Below are 20931 nucleotides of genomic sequence, written 5' to 3' on the forward strand. Positions count from 1 at the left end.
TGTTTTTTTTACATTCAGTGGAAGTTCATGTGTCATTTTGTGACTCCTATCTTTACTCACACATTTGGCTAATTTGATCAACTTAAGTGAGGGTTTTGAACTCTTTAGTGCGTGACACCAGGGTTGGGAAAAATAGTTTTGAACTACAGAATGTAGCACGTTTTCACCAGTTGATAAAGAATGGCATCTGACGTTATAATTAATTGGATAAATTAAATATTAAATGCAATGGCATTGCCTTTAAATATTTTTTTGCTTCACAAGTAAAGATGTTATATTTCCCTTACTCTATTCGTTTTACGCATTACATTACATTAAATTAAATATACTTTATGCATGTGCTAATTGTTTAGACTACTTTTGTGAAAGCTGCATAACTATCAAAAACAGCTTTCCCTTATAAGGTCTAAATGTCTATAAAATATACAGTATGTTCTTATACTGGTATATCACCATCAACTTCTTCTCTCCCAAACAGATAATTGAATTGTGCATGAAGTGTATAGGCTATTGTTGGTGCAGGTTATAGGGCGTCAGGTATCTGGCTGCACAAAGTCCTTCAGGGCCAAGTCGAGAACCAAGTACAATACCTGGAGTCAGGGAATGGACCTCTGACATCTTGGGGACAATTGCTTTCTCACTCTATAGGCATATAGATAATGAATATCGCTTTATATTCCATAGACTGAACAATTGGCTAACTATAAGTATCATGTGTTATAGCCTACATTTTTCTGTTTCAACACGCTTTCACGATCCTGTAGTCCACTCACATACACTTGTACTCTTACTTGAATACATGCATTCCCAACAATGTAATTATACTAATAATAAAAATAACAACCTAATAGTGATGTATTGACACATAATCTTGAGATAAATGACACATGTGATTGAAAGTCGAGGAAACGTGTGTGTCCCAAACAGAACATCTTAAAGCGTTTTCAAATGTAGTCTAATAAAAAAACATTGATTTTTACCAAACCTCCAAACTTTTATCAAACATCCAAAGCCGGTATCCCTGTTATTTTTTTGAGAGCAGTGAACCGAATATATCTTTAATTTCATAAGAACATTTAAATATATAAATATTGTACAGTTTTCTCCTCCCCTTGATCGAGCACTAGTCAGATATCCTCCCGCCATCTGTAAGCCAACGTACGCCACTGCCCTTAGTCTCTGCTTTGACGCCTTTCCCCCACCCGAATTGTATTATTACAAAGGAATGTTGACAGGTGAATTAATTTAATGATAGCTTGGCATGGTGTATATAGCCTACATTCATATTTCAATTATACAGATTTCTCACGATTTGGTGAGATAATTGAAAGTGACTAGGCCTACTTTCTGTTTTGGCAAGCTATATGGATTTACCGGATTTATGTTCGTCATAAGGTTTTGTTTTGTGGGGTCGGTCCACTTTTCATCCTCTCTTTTTTGTCGTATGATTTGTGGACCTCTCCTCCGTTGCCTTGTTGTCCAGCTACTCTAAATTCAGTCTTCAATATATTCAAAATTAATTCATCATGTGTTTCCCCAAACATCTCTAATTTCAAATAGTGTGTGTGTGTTTGTAGGCGATTAAATGTCTATTACCTATTAATTTATTGTAATGGTTTTAGGTTTTGACTTGTACAGCAGGTAGATATAGACTGCTATATGCGGCATGTACAAGTGGATATTGGCAGGCAGAAACAGCGCAGTTAGGAGCAGGAGCGCCAGTGTCTTCGGAGCGCTGCCTGCACAGAGCTACCGCTGAGTCGTGGCAAGGTAGATGAGAGCCGAGAAAAGATTTAGCAGGAAACACTGACATTTTACGAAAAAATTATTACCCTATATCTATTTTATATCGTGCATCAACGTGTATGAAACACCTATTCATTCATTCATTATACATTTATTTTTTGTACAATGTGGTAGTAGTAGCATTGTGTTACACATAAACATTTATAAACGTCTAGCTACCCTGAAAACTACCAATATGAAGAAACAAAGATAGCCTGATCAAATTTTAAAGAGCACTTTTAAGGCATATGAGAGTCCAAGTTCAAAGCAATTAAATCCATCCATCATTTCTTCTTCTATGGGGTTCTGAAGTAGTCTCAGAGTCTAATCCAGCCAGCTAACTGAGAACAGAGGCCCTCCATGGTGATGTCATCTGAGTCCAATGTGTTTTGTGTTGTTCAGGGTTAGGACTGTGCACTCTGCACATTCTCTCCCACACACCACTCCATTTTCTGGCAAAATCGTTTTTTGTGCGTGGGTGTATGTGTGCCTGTAACTCTCTGTGTGTGTGTGTATCTATTGTATACCAGTCTGGCTCCTGAGTCCGTCCTCTGGACTCCGGTTTGTCTATGATGGCTACAGCTCCAGTCAGCCTACCATCATTTATCAAACACAGATTTTTCCTCTAGCTAGTAATCCCATCCTGTCTTCATCCACTCCTGCTGTCATTGACTTTCAAATTGATTCAAATAACAGCAATGATTTGTTTCGCTTGCAGAGGGGTAAGCACGGCCGTCCTACTCTGACTAAACTCTGCAGAACACTAGACAGTAAAATGTTTAAAATTGGCCTGTGATACACACCTTATATTGGCATGTGTCATATATATTAATATACCTTGTTGATCTGGAACCTATAGATTCGAGAAGTTATTAGACATAGAGCTGATTGCAAAGACGTGTGTCTTTGTGTGTGTGTGAGTGAGAGGTAGCTATGGTTACAGCAGAGGTAGAACAGGCCTGTTTTAGTGTTGTCTGAGTCTCCAAATCCAATCTCCAATGTAGACTATAACAGTGGTAATTTAATAATATGGCGACCACGCTAATGTTGGAAGGAAACTGGTGACTGACTGACAATTGGAGTGTCAATCTACTTCTGAGGCAACCCTTAGATTGGCATGAGGGTGCACACACACAAAGCCTTTTAGTGTATCCTGCCTCCCTGTCATAGTACACACACACACACACACACACACACACACACACACACACACACACACACACACACACACACACACACACACACACACACACACACACACACACACACACACACCCTAACGACACTGCACAATCTTAACACAATCTTAACTCTGCATTACCGTGTTTGTCTCTGTGTGGCTGTGTATGCAGAACACATTTTCATATAAAACATAAAAACTTTGGTATTTGGTCGGCTTTCAGTGAATTTTGAATGGTGCAGTAGAATAGTACAGTACACCCCATGACTAGGATGATTAGGGGAAGTCAGAATCTCTAGCAGGTCAAACCTGTCTGATAAGTGATGTTCAGTTCTAAATTATGGGTGCTCAGACAGGGGAAGAGCTGGCTGCAACCTGTGGTGTGGTACTAGTACATTTCGTAACGTATGTGTCAATGGTTTTTGGATTTATGGTTGAATGCACACACAGACACACACACAGTACATGCATGCATATGCAAATTCACAAGTGAATGCAGAATCTCACATGCACATATGGCATCAGCAAAATGTGCATAAGTCTTTCATGCACTATTAGATAATATATCCATTTGAAGCAACCAATATTTCACATTCTTTTCATTTGACTGTTGAGAACTTGTGTAGATAAAAATAAAGAAGTGATTTATCTATTCAACTAAATTAACTCTTCATTCTGTTGCAGTCACTAAAATGTCTTTGCTGCAGATGTTTACTTTAATTACTTAATGTCTTATATTATTGTGATATACGATGGTGAAACCATGTGTTATGTCTGCTTTTATCTCCCCTCCTTTTTAACTTAAGGGGGAGGTCTTAAGAAGGCAGTAAAAAAGTGTGTGTTTGCGTCTGCCTACTAATTAACACGTCGTCTATGGCATTCAGTCGTAGTTAACTGAAGGTCTTCCTCTGGATTAGCCCCGTGAGTGCCTTTGAGACAGCCGGCTTCTACAAAGGTTCAATTGCACTAGTTCATTCAGATGTGCTCTTCTTAGCGAAGGAAGGCAGGGAGAACTGCAAACTTTGCAGTGTTGCACTTCAATGCTTTTATTGGCTCGGCAGCAGCCCTGAGGTTGTGTGTGCTACATTATAACACAACACATTACGTTCTAACAACCGACCGACCGCACAATATGTGTGAAACATTTAAACATTTCCAAGTGCTGCATGGATATCTGTTTGAATATGTTCTTTTTGGAAAATGTGGATTTAAGCATGTTTTCACACATGGAAATTAGAACACTATCATTGGTAAGCTGCGCCTCAGCCGTGGTATGTTATTTTCAGCTGATAGAGGCTAATGTAAATTATGTGTTTAGTCTATATAGCTACATAGTCCAATATATATTATTTGTGCCTTATAATTATCTGATTTAAATATTTTAAAGTTTTTTAGATTAGTAAAAACAATTTAATCCCAATAATTTAATAATTTCAACACACTATTCCCAATCAGTTTATATGGTTTGAACTTAAACCATTAACATTTAAGCTATATATTTCCATTATATAAACGGCAACCGAAAAACAACATACACAGACACACACACACACACACACACATTGTGTCGGCCCGGCGTGCGAGAAATTGTGTAAATTGCAGCCGAGACCACTTGAGATGCACGTTTTCCATTGGGTTGGGAGCGAGTGAGAACCAGAGGGGAACCCCACTGTGCTGGTCTTTGTTCCGTAGAGAACCCAGAGACAGACAGACAGACAGAGGAATGACCAATGTTCATTCTGAGGTGTGTTAGAGGTTTTGCTGCCTGTCTCTGTGTATCGGTGAACATTAACATCTGCATTGAGCTCAATAGGTCTGTTTGGAATAAAAAATACATTCTCCCCTAAAATAATAACTGGACACACTTTTTTTAAATGAATGCCACGGGCCATTTTGTTCAACCGTTCTAAAGCAAGATGATGATAATGGGCCACAGTGTTTTTGGAAATAATTATAATGTGGCCCTAATTTACGAATTCCGACAAAGGCGTGAATACTATTATTTTATGTGGATCAATTCATATTATTCACATAACTTAGAAGCAGAAAGAGCAGGAATCCCTAGTTGTTGTTTAGGGAAGGTGTTGCTATTTACCTCTAAAGCCTGACATCACTGGGCGTTGTTGTTCTGCGTGTGTGCATGTGTGTGTGTGTGTGTGTGTGTGTGTAAAAGAGAAACACAAAAAGCATCTTGAGAGTAGTGAATAATTCAGTATTCAGTAAAAGACAATAGCTTCAGAAAGCAGCATACCTAAACTTATTCTCCCGATTAGATGGCCATTGGTTCACTTGTCCAAAAGCCATCCATGTCCTCAATAGGCTACTAATACTGTACCATCCATGTCCTCAATAGGCTACTAATACTGTACCATCCATGTCCTCAATAGGCTACTAATACTGTACCATCCATGTCCTCAATAGGCTACTAATACTGTACCATCCATGTCCTCAATAGGCTACTAATACTGTACCATCCATGTCCCCACTTTTAATACCATCTGAAGAGCACCAACTGTCACTGAAACTACCTCCCCTCTTCCACCCTCTCTCTCTCTCTCTCTCTCTCTCTCTCTCTCTCTCTCTCTCTCTCTCTCTCTCTTGCTCTCTCTTTCTCCATCCCCACTTTCTATTTCTTTCCATAACCTGCATGCCAGAGGCCTGGTTTTGCTTACTTTAGGGATGGTGAACTGTCTGTCTGTCATCACTGGATCTCTTAACACTGTCTGACTTCATGTTGTTAGCTGTTTCAATACCTCCTTTTTCTATGGGGGATAAAGTCTCGCTCTTTGCCTCCCTCCCTCTCTCTGACTCTGTCTCTCTCCCACTCTTTCTCTAGACGTGCTTCTTTCCACCTGCTAGGGGGAGCTCTCAGGCTGTGTGTGCGGGTGGCATGCAGCACTTGTAGTATGAGTTGAGAGAGTAGAAAACCATATTTCCTAAATGTGTGTGTGTTGTCGTGGGGGGATGGGGGTAGGTAGTAGGAGTTAGAGTGAGCCTTTTGACGACTCTCAGTGTGGATGTTTTAGATGATATCGGCATTCACACACCACGGTTAGAGTCCAACTGTCAACACCTCTCTCTCTGGCAGCTGGCCCTACAACATCCGCAAACCTCCTCTCCTTCCTTCTCTCTCTTTCTCTCTCTTTCAAATATGACTAATAATCTACATTTTATAAGATAATTATAAAGTAATGAGAAAAATCTTTAACCCCATTTCAGTTGCAGATGAAAGAGATAATTGACATATATACACAATTTGATTATAAATGTACAAATTCGATTATTTTACTGAGCTATATATTTTTTCTAAAGAACACAAAATTTAAGTTTTGTTTTCAGTTGATGCCACCATGTTTCCAATTCCAGAATAATTTGGTATAAACCTAGATGCGTATAGTATGTACTACAATGTAGATGGATGATAAGATAATTGTGGTAGCTAGCTAGGTAGATGCTGTATGTATCTACCAGAAAGCATGTCATTATGCAGTAAATAAACCAATGAAAGCAGGCATAAACATAAGGTGTGCTCCTCTCCTCTCTCAGACAAGGCGTTCTCGCCAGAGAAATTTAACAAAATGTCTGCCTAGTCCCTTGGATTAATACGCTCGCATATTCTCTCCTTTCTTCTCCTCTCTTCCTTCCTCCTCCTGCGTGTCCTGTGCCTTTGTCTCTCTCTCTCTCTCTCTCTCTCTCTCTCTCTCTCTCTCTCTCTCTCTCTCTCTCTCTCTCTCTCTGTTCCTCTTCTCTCCCCGCTCTCTCCTTCTCTCTGTGTTTTTGATGTTGGGTGAAGGTAGAGGACAGAGATTGCACCCCAAATGTAACCCTATTCCCTACATAGTGCACTACTTTTGACCAGAGCCCTATGGGCCATTGCACTAAACAGGGAATAGGGCGCCATTTGGGACACCATCTAGAAGGCTGTAGAGCTGGGTTCAGGCTGTAGTGTAGTGTTCCGGTTAGGTCTCAGCCGTGTCCGTGACTCCATGCAGAGTTTTCACAGACTGATTTACAACACTCCCTGGGTCTCTATAGTGCTCTAACAGTGTGTGACGCTCTGCTCCGTCCACAGCTGGGCTGGATCCACTGGACAACATACCGACAAGTGTGTAAAGTTCCTGTCTCTTAGCTCTCTCTCTGTGTGTGTGTGCGTGTGTGTGCCTGTGTGTCTTTCTGCGAGTTATCTGTCTTCTGCAGTCTGTATATGGCAGTGACTGCACATATAAATGTGTCTACTGTATATTTGTGTGTTCAGTTTTCCTTCTCCAGCCTATGCCACAACGGCATGGATTTCAAGGTGTCAGTCCTGGGGTATACCATATCCAATATATCATCATTATCTTTACGCCTACAAGTGAATACATGTCATAGAGTAAAGGCCTCTCCCCCTCTCTCTCTCTCGCTCTCTATCCCTCTTTCTCTCAGTGAGGTAGTGTTTCCCTGGTGAGGTTGCTGTGATAAAGGGTTAGCCTTGCTTACACTGTCTCCCTATAGACTATGCTATGTTAATCTCATTTTACCTGTGAGGAGGAAAGAAAGAAACTCATCTCCTCCTTTCATTTCGTTCTCTCTCTCTCTCTCTCTCTCTCTCTCTCTCTCTCTCTCTCTCTCTCTCTCTCTCTCTCTCTCTCTCTCTCTCTCTCTCTCTCTCTCTCTCTCTCTCTCTCTTTCTTAACCCAGGCTTGGCTGGGCAAGAGCAGAGGAAAGCGTTACTACTACGGCATCTCAAACTCTCTCTCATACACACATACACACCTTGAAATCAAACCTTCATTACTTATGTGTGTGTGTGCATGTGTGTGTGTTCAAAGTCCACTGCTAGAATACTTCCAATTCAAAACTTAATGTTAACAACTCCATTCACACACTTCTTACCGTGTGTGTGATCTTGGCTGCAGCTGTGTCTGGACCAGCCAGGTCACCCGTGATGCAAGTCAGTGTTCGAAGTCCATCCATGTCTGTGGACATCGGGAGATGATGTGGAGACTGGCCACTAGGGGCAACAGTGAGAGCTGTTACCTTCAAGTAGGTTTCGGTTTTGATAGGGTGTTGTTGACGGGGATGGCGGATGGATGTAAGCATCTGCCTCTGTTCAAATCCAGCGATAGAAACCTTAACCCTTACCTTAACCGTTCGGAGTTAATGCTTAAACTTAACCTGAAACACTTTGAAATGTGACGTTTGCAACAACTTCTGACGTGAGGCTGCAAGAGCTAGTTGGTCTGGACACATAAATGTTTAAGCTAACCTTAAACCATGCGATGTAGGTTTTATGCTTTATGTGTATGTGTTACCATTTAGCATTGAAATATCAGGCCAAGTAGCATACCTGCTAGACTTGTACCAGAAGCACTTAAAGTGTCACGCTCATTGGTGACAAATGCTTCAGTAAAAGTGTGCTTGTGTGTGTTTAAGAGGGAGAAATTGTGTATGTCTGTGTTTGTGGGAAAGAAAGAAAATTGAGAGTGAGTGAGAGAGAGCGAGAGAGAGCGAGAGAGAGAGAGCTATTTACTCTGTGAGATGTTTAATATGTACCCTCTGGTTTGAAGCCCACTCAGATATGTACTGTGTGATTATGGTTGGTTAGAGAGAGTGGCTTTCTGGTTGTTAACCCAGTCAGGCAGTGTGTGAACCCAGGCCTGGGTGTCTGGTTGTGGACCCAGCGAAGCAGTGTGTGAACCCAGGCCTGGGTGTCTGGTTGTGGACCCAGCGAAGCAGTGTGTGAACCCAGGCCTGGGTGTCTGGTTGTGGACCCAGCGAAGCAGTGTGTGAACCCAGGCCTGGGTGTCTGGTTGTGGACCCAGCGAAGCAGTGTTTGAACCCAGGCCTGGGTGTCTGGTTGTGGACCCAGCGAAGCAGTGTGTGAACCCAGGCCTGGGTGTCTGGTTGTGGACCCAGCGAAGCAGTGTGTGAACCCAGGCCTGGGTGTCTGGTTGTGGACCCAGCGAAGCAGTGTGTGAACCCAGGCCTGGGTGTCTGGTTGTGGACCCAGCGAAGCAGTGTGTGAACCCAGGCCTGGGTGTCTGGTTGTGGACCCAGCGAAGCAGTGTGTGAACCCAGGCCTGGGTGTCTGGTTGTGGAGCCAGCGAAGCAGTGTGTGAACCCAGGCCTGGGTGTCTGGTTGTGGACCTCGCCAAAGCGCTCTGGGCCTGTTTGTGTGTGTGTATATTTACAGGAGAAGTGTGAATATTTGTCTTAAGTGTTTGTATGTGTATCTAGGCCTAGCGTGTGTGTGTGTGTCTATAATAACTGTCAAGTTTGACAGGGCTCTTCCTCAGTTTTATTGAGGTTGGGTGAACATTGGTTAGGGTGACAATACGTTGGGGTAGGGGAGGTATGTGAGTTAAGAGTTGTTTTCTGTGTGCGTATGCCAGGCAGGTGTGCGTTCTGTACGTCTGTATTTGTGTGTGAATGTGTTTGTGCTTTATGTCTCTGTGAGAGAGAGTGTGTGTGTGTTGGCGTGTGTGTTGGCATGTTGTGTGTGTTTGCGTATGTGTGTGTCTGTGTGTGTGTGTGTGTGTGGTGGCACTGTCTGCAGTCTCAGCCGCAAACATGCAGCCTTGTTGAGAGCCGCCTGCCACGGTGTGGCATAGCGTGGCATAGCGTGGCACGGAGGGAAATAGTGAACAAACAGTAAACTGTCTTTTATAGTTTGATTAGGTATTTTCCCCGGCTTTCATTCCTACCCTAGACCCATTCCCTCCTTCCCTCCTTCCTTCTCCATGTTGCACATGTAGCAGCACCACTATGAATGGTCTTAATTGGCACAGAGCAGATCTTTCTATCTGGACAGAATTAGAGGAGCTTTCATGATTTATATGGCGGCAGTAAAAAACAATATGAAATCAGTCAGAAGTTACGTGTGTTCTCTAATTAGCCACCTCTGACTGTCAGAGAGAGAGAGAGAGAGAGAGAGAGAGAGAGAGAGAGAGAGAGAGAGAGAGAGAGAGAGAGAGAGAGAGAGAGAGAGAGAGAGAGAGAGAGAGAGAGAGAGAGAGAGAGAGAGAGAGAGAGAGAGAGAGAGAGAGAGAGAGAGTTGAAATGCATTTTAGAGTTTAAACGTTATCACATTTGTGTGTGAATAGGGAGTTGTTATCTTCAGGGTTTTATTTGCAGTGTGGAAAATGTGAACAGTCTCACTTTATTAAAAGTGTGTGTTTGTAGCGAGGAGCGAGGGCAAACGGAATGGAGGAGGTAAGCGGCGGAACGCTTTACCCCAAGATATTAACATGAAATCCCTCTTCTCTCCTCTGCCTGATGATGACCATGGCAAAAGTTAGCGTAGAATATCGACACACTCCTCGGGCTGTATTATATAACCAAACTCTGCCTTTTTTCTGGGCTCGCCGCTCGCCAGCGAGACGGACAATCTGATTGGCCAGATACCTGTCAGCAGCAATTTCACTCTCCTTTGGGAGAAACACTTTGAATGGAGTTTCTCTGAAATTAAAAAAGATGAGCTGACTGATTGCTGGATAGTGAAGGCTTCCGTCCCATTTTGGCTTGTCGTTCATTCTTAGACGCTCAATTTGCTTTGGGTTTTTGTGCTTTACACCCGCTAACAGAAACCCCATTAGTAGGTTCTCTGACTCAGGCTATGTCCCAAAATGACACCCTATTTCCTACAGTATATAGCTCTACTTTTTACCAATGTCCCCTCAGACTCAACTAGCCTTATTAGGTCAATTAGGCCAGGAGTTTCTTCCTTCCTGCCTTCACATCTGTCATTTGCATAGAGACCACATCTTGAGCAACAACCTACCCACCTCATCAAGACCTGCTAATTATGCGTCTCGGAGAGAAAAACCACAGAGAATATGTCAGATAGAAAACAAACTGACATTTTCTTCTCAAAAACCCACTGACTTCAATACAAGTCAAATACATTGAGTCTTCAGTTTGCATTAGGCCAACTGTATATATCTCAGTATATGCTCTATACTGCAGGTAGAAGTTATATTTCAACCCCACTATGGACATATCACCTTCTCTTTCTCTCTCTCTCTCTCTCTCTCTCTCTCTCTCTCTCTCTCTCTCTCTCTCGCTCTCGCTCTCGCTCTCTGACTTTCTTTCTCTGTCTCTCTCTCTCTCCCTCGTGTCCCTTAATCTGTAGGCTGTGTCCAAATTGGCACCCTATTCCTTATATAGTGCACTACCAGAGCCCGAGGCTCTGGTCAAAAGTAGTGCACTATATAGGGAATAGGGTGCTAATGCGACGCACCCCTCCTTTCTCTGCGGAGTGTGCTGGATGAAGATGAATAACATTTGACATTTCTGCGGCTCTAATGGAATTATAGGAAATATTTGTTGAGGGATCAGAGAGAATGATGAGACGTAATGTTACCTAGGTGACAGCATGGTTATCGGGTGTGGTAGGAAAGGGGTGCCATGGACAACAGTGTGTGTGTGTGCAGACGGCATCATAGACTGTCCTAGAATCTTAGCACAGTTCACTGATCCAATCCCACACAATCTGACAGTGTCCGTTTGTTGACTCATGCCAATCTTCTAGAGTCCAGAGTAAGGCCTGGTCAGCCCAGTCTTAACACCACTGATGTCCTTCTGTAGTCTATAAGACCCAAACCCTTCTGGCAGCAATATTTAGAGTGCTCTGACACATACCTTCTCAGGGTAAATCAGAGAGCAACATTCACAGACCCTGATCGGTGTTTTGGGCTGTCTGCAGTCACTTCCTGATGTCACACACACACCTCTCTCCTCACAGCAGGAAATTGACCGCAGTTCCCCACAATGCAATGCAAAGTGAGGACCGCAACATACACTACGCACGTTTGTCTCACTCATCCTTGTGACTACCACTCTGAGACTCACTTCATGTGAGGTGTTGCATTTAGCACACCTTTAGTCACTGAAAGGAAAATGGGATTTAAATACAACATTATCTTCAATTGTCTTCAATGTCCAAATATTGCTCGTTTTTTTTTAATTCACCAAACATCATTAAGCAACAGGCCGTCATATTCCATATGGAGTGTTGAGGAGCTGAGGCCTGGGATGGTCAACTGGGTCTGTAGAGCGCCTGATAGCACTATTGTTTATAGCTGTGTGTGAATGCTGATCTCTGTGGCCTGTTCATTTACATAGGATAACCACTGCAGCTTAATTTGATGCACAGATGGCCTGCCTATGCCTGCAGGGCACCTCGGCACTCTGTGTGTGTGGGGGGGGACGTTATGATCAGGCCACCACACACACACACACACACACACACACACACACACACACACACACACACACACACACACACACACAGACAGACAGCTGATGTTATCCTCCTGAGTATGATCATACAACACAATGGTTGCATGTGAACAGTAATGCTACATGCATCTAGATATGATGCTGGAAAAGAGAAGCCAAAGCAAAGTGTCACTCCTGTCCTCATCTCCTCCACTACAGGGTTATCCTTCCTTGATCAGGCAATGGCTATTTTACATCACAGGAAAGCAATAAAATACAAATTAATTGTTTTTCTACAGGGACCATAGGTATGTTAGTTCATAATAATAATGTATAATATTAAATGTATAAATATTTAATACAATTTAATGAAATCAAACACTGAATTTCCATTCAATGAATGTCCTATATACGCTTTGACTGTGGTAATAATTGAGGATGATGTTTTTAGCCCAATATGGCTGTTTCTGTTAAAAATAAACATGAGCAAAATAAACACATGCTAAAGGTGCGATCATATATCCAGAGGCCTTTGCTCAGTTTGACATTACAGATCTGTCTGCATTTATAATTTGGAGCTTATACAAATGGCAGAAGGATGCACAGCCTGCTGGTGATCCATCATCTAAAATTAGTGGAGGAGAGTGAGAGTCCTGGGGGACATGTAAACAGGGATACCTGAGCAGCGTGCCAGGGGCTCACACTACCTCAATCTTTTCTCCTTGCTTTTGAAATCTACCTCTTTTTATCAGTGGCTCAACCCCCCCCATCCCTCCTTCTCCCCCTCTCTCTCTCTCTCTCAACCTGTCTTTACCTCTGTCCTCATCCCCAGCTTCTCTTCTGCGTACCACTTTATGTCTCTCCCTGACTCCGCTCTCTCTCTCTCTCTCTCTCTCTCTCTCTCTCTCTCTCTCTCTCTCTCTCTCTCCATGAGACCTCTCCCTCTCTCTCTCTCTCCCCCTCTCTCTCTCTCTCTCTCTCTCTCTCCCTCCCTCCCTTTTACCCTGCGCCGCTGGTGTGTGTGTGAGGATAACATCTCAGCTATGATTGCCGTGGCGATAGCATCACAGTTTATATACAGCCCCACGTATCTACAAACATGCTCTCTGCACACATGAACCTGAACCTGAGCACCACAGTACAAAACAGCACAGTAGTACAGTACAGGAGAGAGACGCTCTGCTCAGCGCAGCTCAAAGCCTGACGAACAACAGCACAGCGCTGGCTGAAGTTGGCATGTGTCTGAGAGAAGTGCTAGCCAGCTAAGGTCAGCGGGGTGAAGAGAAACAGGCAAAGGAAGCAGGGAGCGACGAAGAGGCGCAGCGAAAAGTGGCAGTCAGAAAGGTTTTCTTCATCTCTGGCTTATTGTAAGAATGGAAGGTGGCAACACCGAGCGAGAGCCTCGGACTACAAAGAGGCGATTGTAGTCGCTTGTTGAAAGGTGAGGATGATATTTCAAAATGTAGGCAATGAGAGAGGAAGGGGGAGAGGGAGTAGAGGGCAGGGTTCTGTGGTTTGGTTTGTGAGTCTCTGTTTATCTAGGTGACAGAATCAGCCAGAAGATCTGCAGGGCTTTCGTGGTCGTGGCAAATACACCCCCCTCTCTCTCTCTCCTTCTCCATCACCCTGTCTCTTATTCTTTTGCTCCCTCTCTTTTTCTTCCTCCCCCTCTGTGGATATGTCTCACCCTCACTTCTCCTCCCACTCTCTCATTATCTTGCTTTTATTTCTCTTTCAGTCTCTTTTTTCTCTCTCCTCTTTCTCTTTTTCTTTATCCCAATGCCTCATTTTCTCTCTCTCTCCCATCGTCTCCAGTTCTCTGCTGTATATTAATAGCTCTGACTTTTCTACTTGGCCCCCCAGACCCACACATGCAGATTTATCAAAATGTCTTCCACTCGCTGCTCTGTGAGTGTGTGTGTGTGTGTGTGTGTGTGTGAGTGTGAATTGACACACTCAGGGAGGGCTCTGCCAGGTGTGTGGTTGTTGTAGTAATCAGGGAGAACAGAAAAGCACTGACTCCACAGCAGTGCTGACAGAGTCCTATAACCCAGTGGTTCCCAGGGGTCGGCAAGGGGGACGCGGAAGTCCCCCTTCCAAATTTGGTTTATTATTTATATTTTTTAAAGGAACTCAGTCCGGCTTTAAACTTACTCTTGAAAGTTGTAATAGTGGAATGCACAAGGTGCAATTTCTAAATTGGGTAGTGCATCATCAGTTCCTCTTGTCATGTTAGTCATTCCATACATTAGAGAGCTATTTATAACTTGTCAGAAATGTCCAGATCAACTAGCCCATGTCATCTAAAGTTTTTTTATTTAGGTTTTTTTAGCCCATAGATATCGTTGTAATTTTTTTGTCACTCAAATATCACATGAATTCACATTACACATGGCAAAATGTATAGAATTGCAAGGAAATTTGCTTTAAAACGTGCAACATTTTCTTTGCAGCCAATGACAAACATTTGTAGAATTGCAGGAAATAAGCTATAAACCTGCAAAATTAGAGCGGTGTGAACAATTTGTGTCATGAACAGTGCTTGTGCCCATAGAAATAGACGTGACACGTGCATGCTGGAAGGGGGGCCCCGCGTGAAAAAGTTTGGGAAGCCCTGCTATAACCCAGAGCTCTGTTCTACAGTTCCACAGAACAAATCAAACTATCTATAATAACCCCCCCCCCTCTCTCTCTCTCTCTCTCTCTCTCTCTCTCTCTCTCTCAGCGGCGGAGGCTGACCATGTGGACGGCGGACTGTCCGTGTCTGACTCCCTCACCCAACCCCAACCTCACCCCCACCCTCAACCTCACCCCCACCCTCAACCTCACCCCCACCCCCTGTTGTCCCACCCGGCCCTGCTGGACCCCAGCCTATCCGACAGCCTGGCCATGGGGCCGGGAGACCACGACCTGCTCACCTGTGGCCAGTGTCAAATGAACTTCCCCCTGGGAGACATCCTGCTCTTCATCGAGCACAAGAAGAAGCAGTGCCAGGCCCTGCTGCAAGGCCCCGGCTGCTACGACAAGATGGCCGCCGACCGCAGCAGCCCCTCCCCGCCCCACCAGCAGCAGCAGAACCAGGGTCGCCACAGCCACAGCCAGCTGAGGAAAGTGGTGGAACCGGTGGAAATCGGAATCCAGGTGACACCGGAGGAGGAAGAGGACGAGAGGCTGATGGTGACGCCCACCAAAGGAATTTGCCCCAAGCAGGAGAGTGCTCTGGCAGGTAGGTCACACACACACACACACACACACACACACACACACACACACACACACACACACACACACACACACACACACACACTATCTCTCCTCTCATTTACCTCTGTAGCAGTCAGACAGGGGCTTCCTGTTGAGATTGTGATAGTCCTCAGCCCCTCATGAGAGAGAGCGAGAGAGTGTAAAGAGAGAGATAGAGAAAGAGAAAGGGGAGAGAGTGAGATAGAAAGAGAGAGAGAGATGTTTTTTCCTTCAGCTGATTTCATTAGGGCAAGCGGGTGCCGTGCAGAGCGAAGAGAGAGGACAGAGGAGAGAGGAGAAACAGCACATTACCCACTCAAAGCCCTAAAACCCCCTCAAGGACTCGGCTAGTTGAAACAAATTGTGCAAAACGTGACAGAGACTCACCCCTACTCTCATGGAGAAATCCAGCCTAAGCCATCTGCTTAAAAGGTGAAAAGCTCATTAAGATTTATATAGGCAAAAAAAAGGAAAAACAGAGCTAGTTTCCTATTCAGTGGGGTAAAGAGGCAGTTTAGTTTAGACCAGCTGGAGGCATGGGGGGGAGCTCCTCTCCTCGATAGTTATCTTTCACAACAGCCAAGTCAAGTCCTCCACAAAGAAACCCAGCGGGAAATGGGTCTCATAAAATAAATTAATGTTCTGGGATGGACAAAGTTACCGGGAGAAACCAACGCAGGGGAGCGGCTTATGACACCGACTCACTAAGTCTTCATCATTACAGCTTTTATTTGTCTTTTTGTCTTTCCTCAGTTTCTTCTTTCTGTCGTCCTTCTCCGTTCCTTCTTTCTGCAATCGTTATTTGTGAAGTTAACCAGAGGCAGCAAAGACAATTTATTCCTCACCACCATCGCCACGATACCTCACGTCTCCTAATAATCAGGAAGTGGCTAAATGACCCGTCAGCCACCATGCTTCTCCACACTGCTTCCTCAGTCAGACTGGTATTCATTGGAGACAAAGAACACATGTAAAGGTTTATCTGAATATTTTCATATTGCCTCAAATGCAGTTTAAAAAATAAATAAAACAAAGGATTGATAGCTACTCTGTAATATTTTAGAACTCAACAATGCTATTCTGCACTGAGTGCGAGACTTCAGTATGTTCACTCCTGCACTCCCAAGTCTGCGACTGTGTGTGTACTCCTGCACACCAAAGTGTGTGGCTCTGCGGTTTGGCCGGTGCAGTAAAACACTAGTGTTTACTGGAACTTTATCAATATTTTACCACCGTGTCTCTGTACACCTCTGAGAACGTCCCTTCCTCTCTGCCATAGAAGGCACTCCTCAGCAGCTCCCTGTGCAATTTAACTGTTTAGATATGTATTTATTTATTTTTTACAGCAATTTCATATTTGATATGGTAATTTGAGGCTTGTTCAAAATATGTCTTAAATTGAAGCTTGATCTTAATTTTTTCATTTTATACTCTTATTCTCCAAGGAGCAAAACATGATAGGTTGCAAATAGGCCACTACTTAATGACATCTCACAGCTGGTGCGTACAGCATGCCTTGGGAAGTGAACTCAGGCATGTGCACTAATTGATTGGTATTGTTAATTTGAGGTCATGTTAAGGGGGTTTAATATTCATATTTGTATACACTGTTTATTTTATGTTATATACATATATTATAAACAACTATCTTAGTGCGTAGTCTTTTTGTGAAATCAGCTCAATTATGCTTGTGAAAAATCTAAATTGCACAATATTTATTTTAGTAACAGAACTAATTTTCACATTAAAAGGGAAAAACATATTCGAGGTTAAATTGGATGTGTATATCACCAATAGTAAATTAAACTACAGCAATAACATTTAATATTTCTAATTTCCCCCCACAGTCTTTTGCAATTTACACATTAAATATTTCAAAGCAAAATATTAAAAGTATTATTTTAAAAAATGAGTTATTTTAGCTAGCATTTAATTTCAAGCATATTTTAGAAATCAAACCCATAAATTATAACAGGAGGATTAAAATAAGGCCAGGTGAAATGTGCCTATGTAAATCATATTAAGGTTTTCTATAAATACATTTGAATAGAGAAAGAGGGAGAGAGAGAATGGGGTGTGAGGGATAGAAAGCAGGGCGAGGAGGAGAGGAGGAGGTGTCCTCAGAAAGTTATTAAGAAGCTTGAATGTCAGCTTGTGCATGGGGCTAAACACAAGCCTGCAGCCGACCACCATTCATAATTGCCTCCCAGCAGGGTAAAGTATTCTTTTATGCTAAACCTTTCCACTTCCATTTGTTCTCAACGTGAAATGGAAAAGGAAGAAACACACACACTCATACTCTCAGCGAGCTTGCTTTTTAAAAATAGAAGTGGTATCTTTGCTCTCCAAGCACTGATCATTTTTTATGAATTTGTTTTTTTCTCTCTCTCTTTTAATATAATATATCCATCTGTCATCTTCTAGTGGTGAAAAAGGGAGTGAGAGAAGGGAGAGAGAGAGCGTAAAAGAGGAGTGTGGGAGGTTTTCCAGCTTCCACAGTGATAGTAGCAGCTGATTGTGAACAGAACAACATTATCAGTCTCTGTGCTCTGAGGACCTCTCCTCTCGCTGTTCTGTTGAGTCTTCACGTCCAAACAGCAGTTTGATGTGTTCCTGTGTGTCTGGATGAGAGAGAGAGGAGACTTCCTAGCAGACAAAGCAAGGTTGTTTTGACAGGCTGTACACTCCCCTGCTTCACCCAGCCATCAGACCCCATCTCATCACCACACTACCTGCCCTGTGACTGACAGCTCTCACACAGGAAGGGGAGGGGCCAGGTCTTAGTGATCACTTCCTGTCATGTGACACATCACGGCTCTTCTTTTGTTCTCTTCTCTTGTCTTGTGTTTGTGATAAACACCATCCATCTTGAGTGTGTTTGCAGTACAGTAGGCTGAGAAGACCTAGCCTGTTCTTTTTTATTTAGTATACCTGGGGATGAAACGTAACACTGAGAATATCCGAAAGCAGAGCGTAGTATTACACACAACAACCCAACGCCTCCTCCCTTCAGGCTGTTGATTAAAAAAACAAAACGCAACCGCTTTGATCTCCAAAATACATATCAAGGGGGAAGAAAGATAGAGAAGAGAAAAAAACGTAAAAGAAAAAAACGCTTACAGTAGAGAAATGTCCTCCACACCTGCAACACCTCATATTCCATTCCCTTTACAGTGAGCATTCTCTTCCTCCCCTACCCTGGCCTGCTGTAAGGAAAGTCAATGTTATCTATGAATATATAGGACAGCCATGGAAGAGGAACCACTCCAGGGTTTAATTCAATATTTCTCTGACGCTCCGGTATCAGCAGGACACGGAGCCTTGCTCAGCGACCACCTTATATTGCCACTTAGCTGTCTTCAATTTCAGCGCAATTTAATTATGTTTAATAGACCCTAATTAAACAAAATATGACATTCCCACTATAGCTCGGGGCTAGGAGAGACACCGCTATGGGCGAGAGCGAGAGAGAGAGAGAACACAGTGTGAGACAGAGGCTGATTGGGGGAGTGTACAGAGCCCCTGGTCAAAAGTAGTGTGCTATATATTGAATAGGGTGCCATTTGGGACACAGCCACCTACCCTGTCGCTCGACCAGGTCAACACCTAGAGAGAGAGAGCCTCTCGCCTGGGGAATGCTAGTGGAAATAACCCCGATTGTCAGATTGCACTGAGCTGGTCAATTGTATGTCATTAAGCGATCACAATGTAAGGGAAGGGAGGGAGGCTGAGAGAATTATATAAAGTCCCCACCGTCTCCACCTCCACCCCTTAATAGTTTGAGTGAGTGAGTGAGTGAATGAGTGAGTGAGTTGTCGAGAGAGAGAGAGCATTTAAGTCCTTCCTGTCCTGTCGTTATTTAATTGCACATTAATTGGAGGTCTCGGGGAGAGAGTGATGAGGGGAGATTGGAGTGGCGCTATTTCTTACCTCTTCTGACGTAAGTACAATCAATGGGCGTTCCATTGGATAAGGGAACCAAATTACCCCATCTCCAAACTAATCAGCCTCATGGTATGTGTGCTATGCATTCATACCATTTCATGTGGCCCTTTTGAATAGGCTTATATGGTCTTAATAGACTTTAGTCTCAAAAGGCCATATTTAATACTATAAGGATGAAAGTGTCATGCAGTTAATATTCCGTCCCGGAGCTAAGGGACTGTACTGCAGCTTAGTCACCAAACTTGAGAATGTAAGAGTGTTGAGGAGAGTTGAGGACGTTGGGAGTTGTGAGATCCGTGAGGAGGTGTCATAGCTCCGAGACATTCAGGTGACAGAGTCACTTTACCCATAAGCCCCTGGCTGTGGCATTGTGACAGTTTGGGTAGGTAAGGACCAAGCTCAGTTATGAAAGAGAGAGAGATTAAAGAGGAGAGAAAGAGAGTGAAGGAGAGAGAGAGAGAGCAGGAGAGAGAGAGAGAGCAGGAGAGAGAGAGAGAGCAGGAGAGAGAGAGAGAGAAAGTGAAGCAGAGGAGAGAGCGAGAGAGAGGGCGAAGGAGGGACCACAAGAGCAATAGAGAAGGATCAAGTAAGAGCAGGAGAGCAATAGTGAGAGATGGAAGGTGTGAGCAGTAAAGAGGTAGAGAGAGAGAGAAAAGATTCCCACTCCATTACTTTCACCTCATCAGAGCGGATGGTAGAGCAGCACCTGACACTGTGGTGTGCAGCTCTTAAACACTTGTCATCCAGGGTTTCATTCAGACATTTTAACTAAGGCCAGTTGGACAGGAGAGGAAAAGCACACTGTGAAAATGGGCCACAGCCACTCTCAGCAGTCAGATGCCTCGCTAGCTAGCTACCTTCTTAGGCTGACGTGTTGCTGCTTGACACACACTGTGTGTGTGTTTGTACAGTAGATGTTTTTAACTGAGTGTTTACCTGCTATGTTTGGTTTCGGTTTGGCAGAGTGGCAAAGGCAAGCTTTTAGGAACACTTTTGGTGTCGCACCAAGATTGAAGGGGGAGCACTTTTGGTGGCACACCAAGATTTAAGAGAAGGAACAGGATTTGGCCTGGAACCAACAGGATTTTGTTATGGGGAAATGGAGAGCACATAGTGTCCCATTTGTTGCTTTGAGAGAGATGGCAGAAGCCCTGTACTGTATCTGTAGAGATCACTGTTTGGACTGTCTAAGGTGTCTGATACAAAAGCTGTCTTTCATGCAGTGCAATCAATGGAAAGATCAACCCTAAACATGTATGTGAAGTATACACACACACACTCCAGTGCTGCCACACACAACAGCATTCTACCACACAGGTTTGATACACATAGTATACACCACAACGTTTCACTCGTCAGATATCTGGTACGTGAGTTGCTGTTATTGAGTTACAGTCTGTCTGTCTCACCACAGACACACATTGGTCCAGTGTTCCTCCTCCGTCTGGCCTCTAAGCAGGTCTGGAATCAGTCTGAGAGGTTTATACTCACAGGCTAACAGGTGCTGGTGGGAGTTATATCTGACCTCTCTCTCACCAGATCCCCCCCCTGAATATTTCATAAGACATGCTAAATTT

At 43.6% G+C, this 20931-nt stretch overlaps 1 protein-coding gene across 3 annotated transcripts in view; it reads left to right on the top strand.

The window, feature by feature from the left end:
- bcl11ba (BAF chromatin remodeling complex subunit BCL11B a) overlaps window positions 1-20931 on the top strand; it is a 58202-nt gene that overhangs the window by 2034 nt on the left and 35237 nt on the right. For all 3 annotated transcript variants that reach the window (XM_045207556.1, XM_041848123.2, XM_041848124.2), the window contains exon 2: window positions 14892-15392. In XM_045207556.1, the coding sequence (XP_045063491.1) occupies window positions 14892-15392 (501 nt within the window). The remainder of the gene's footprint in view (window positions 1-14891; window positions 15393-20931) is intronic.

The sequence above is a fragment of the Coregonus clupeaformis genome, chromosome 25, assembly GCF_020615455.1.
Source record: "Coregonus clupeaformis isolate EN_2021a chromosome 25, ASM2061545v1, whole genome shotgun sequence".
Taxonomy (NCBI): domain Eukaryota; kingdom Metazoa; phylum Chordata; class Actinopteri; order Salmoniformes; family Salmonidae; genus Coregonus; species Coregonus clupeaformis.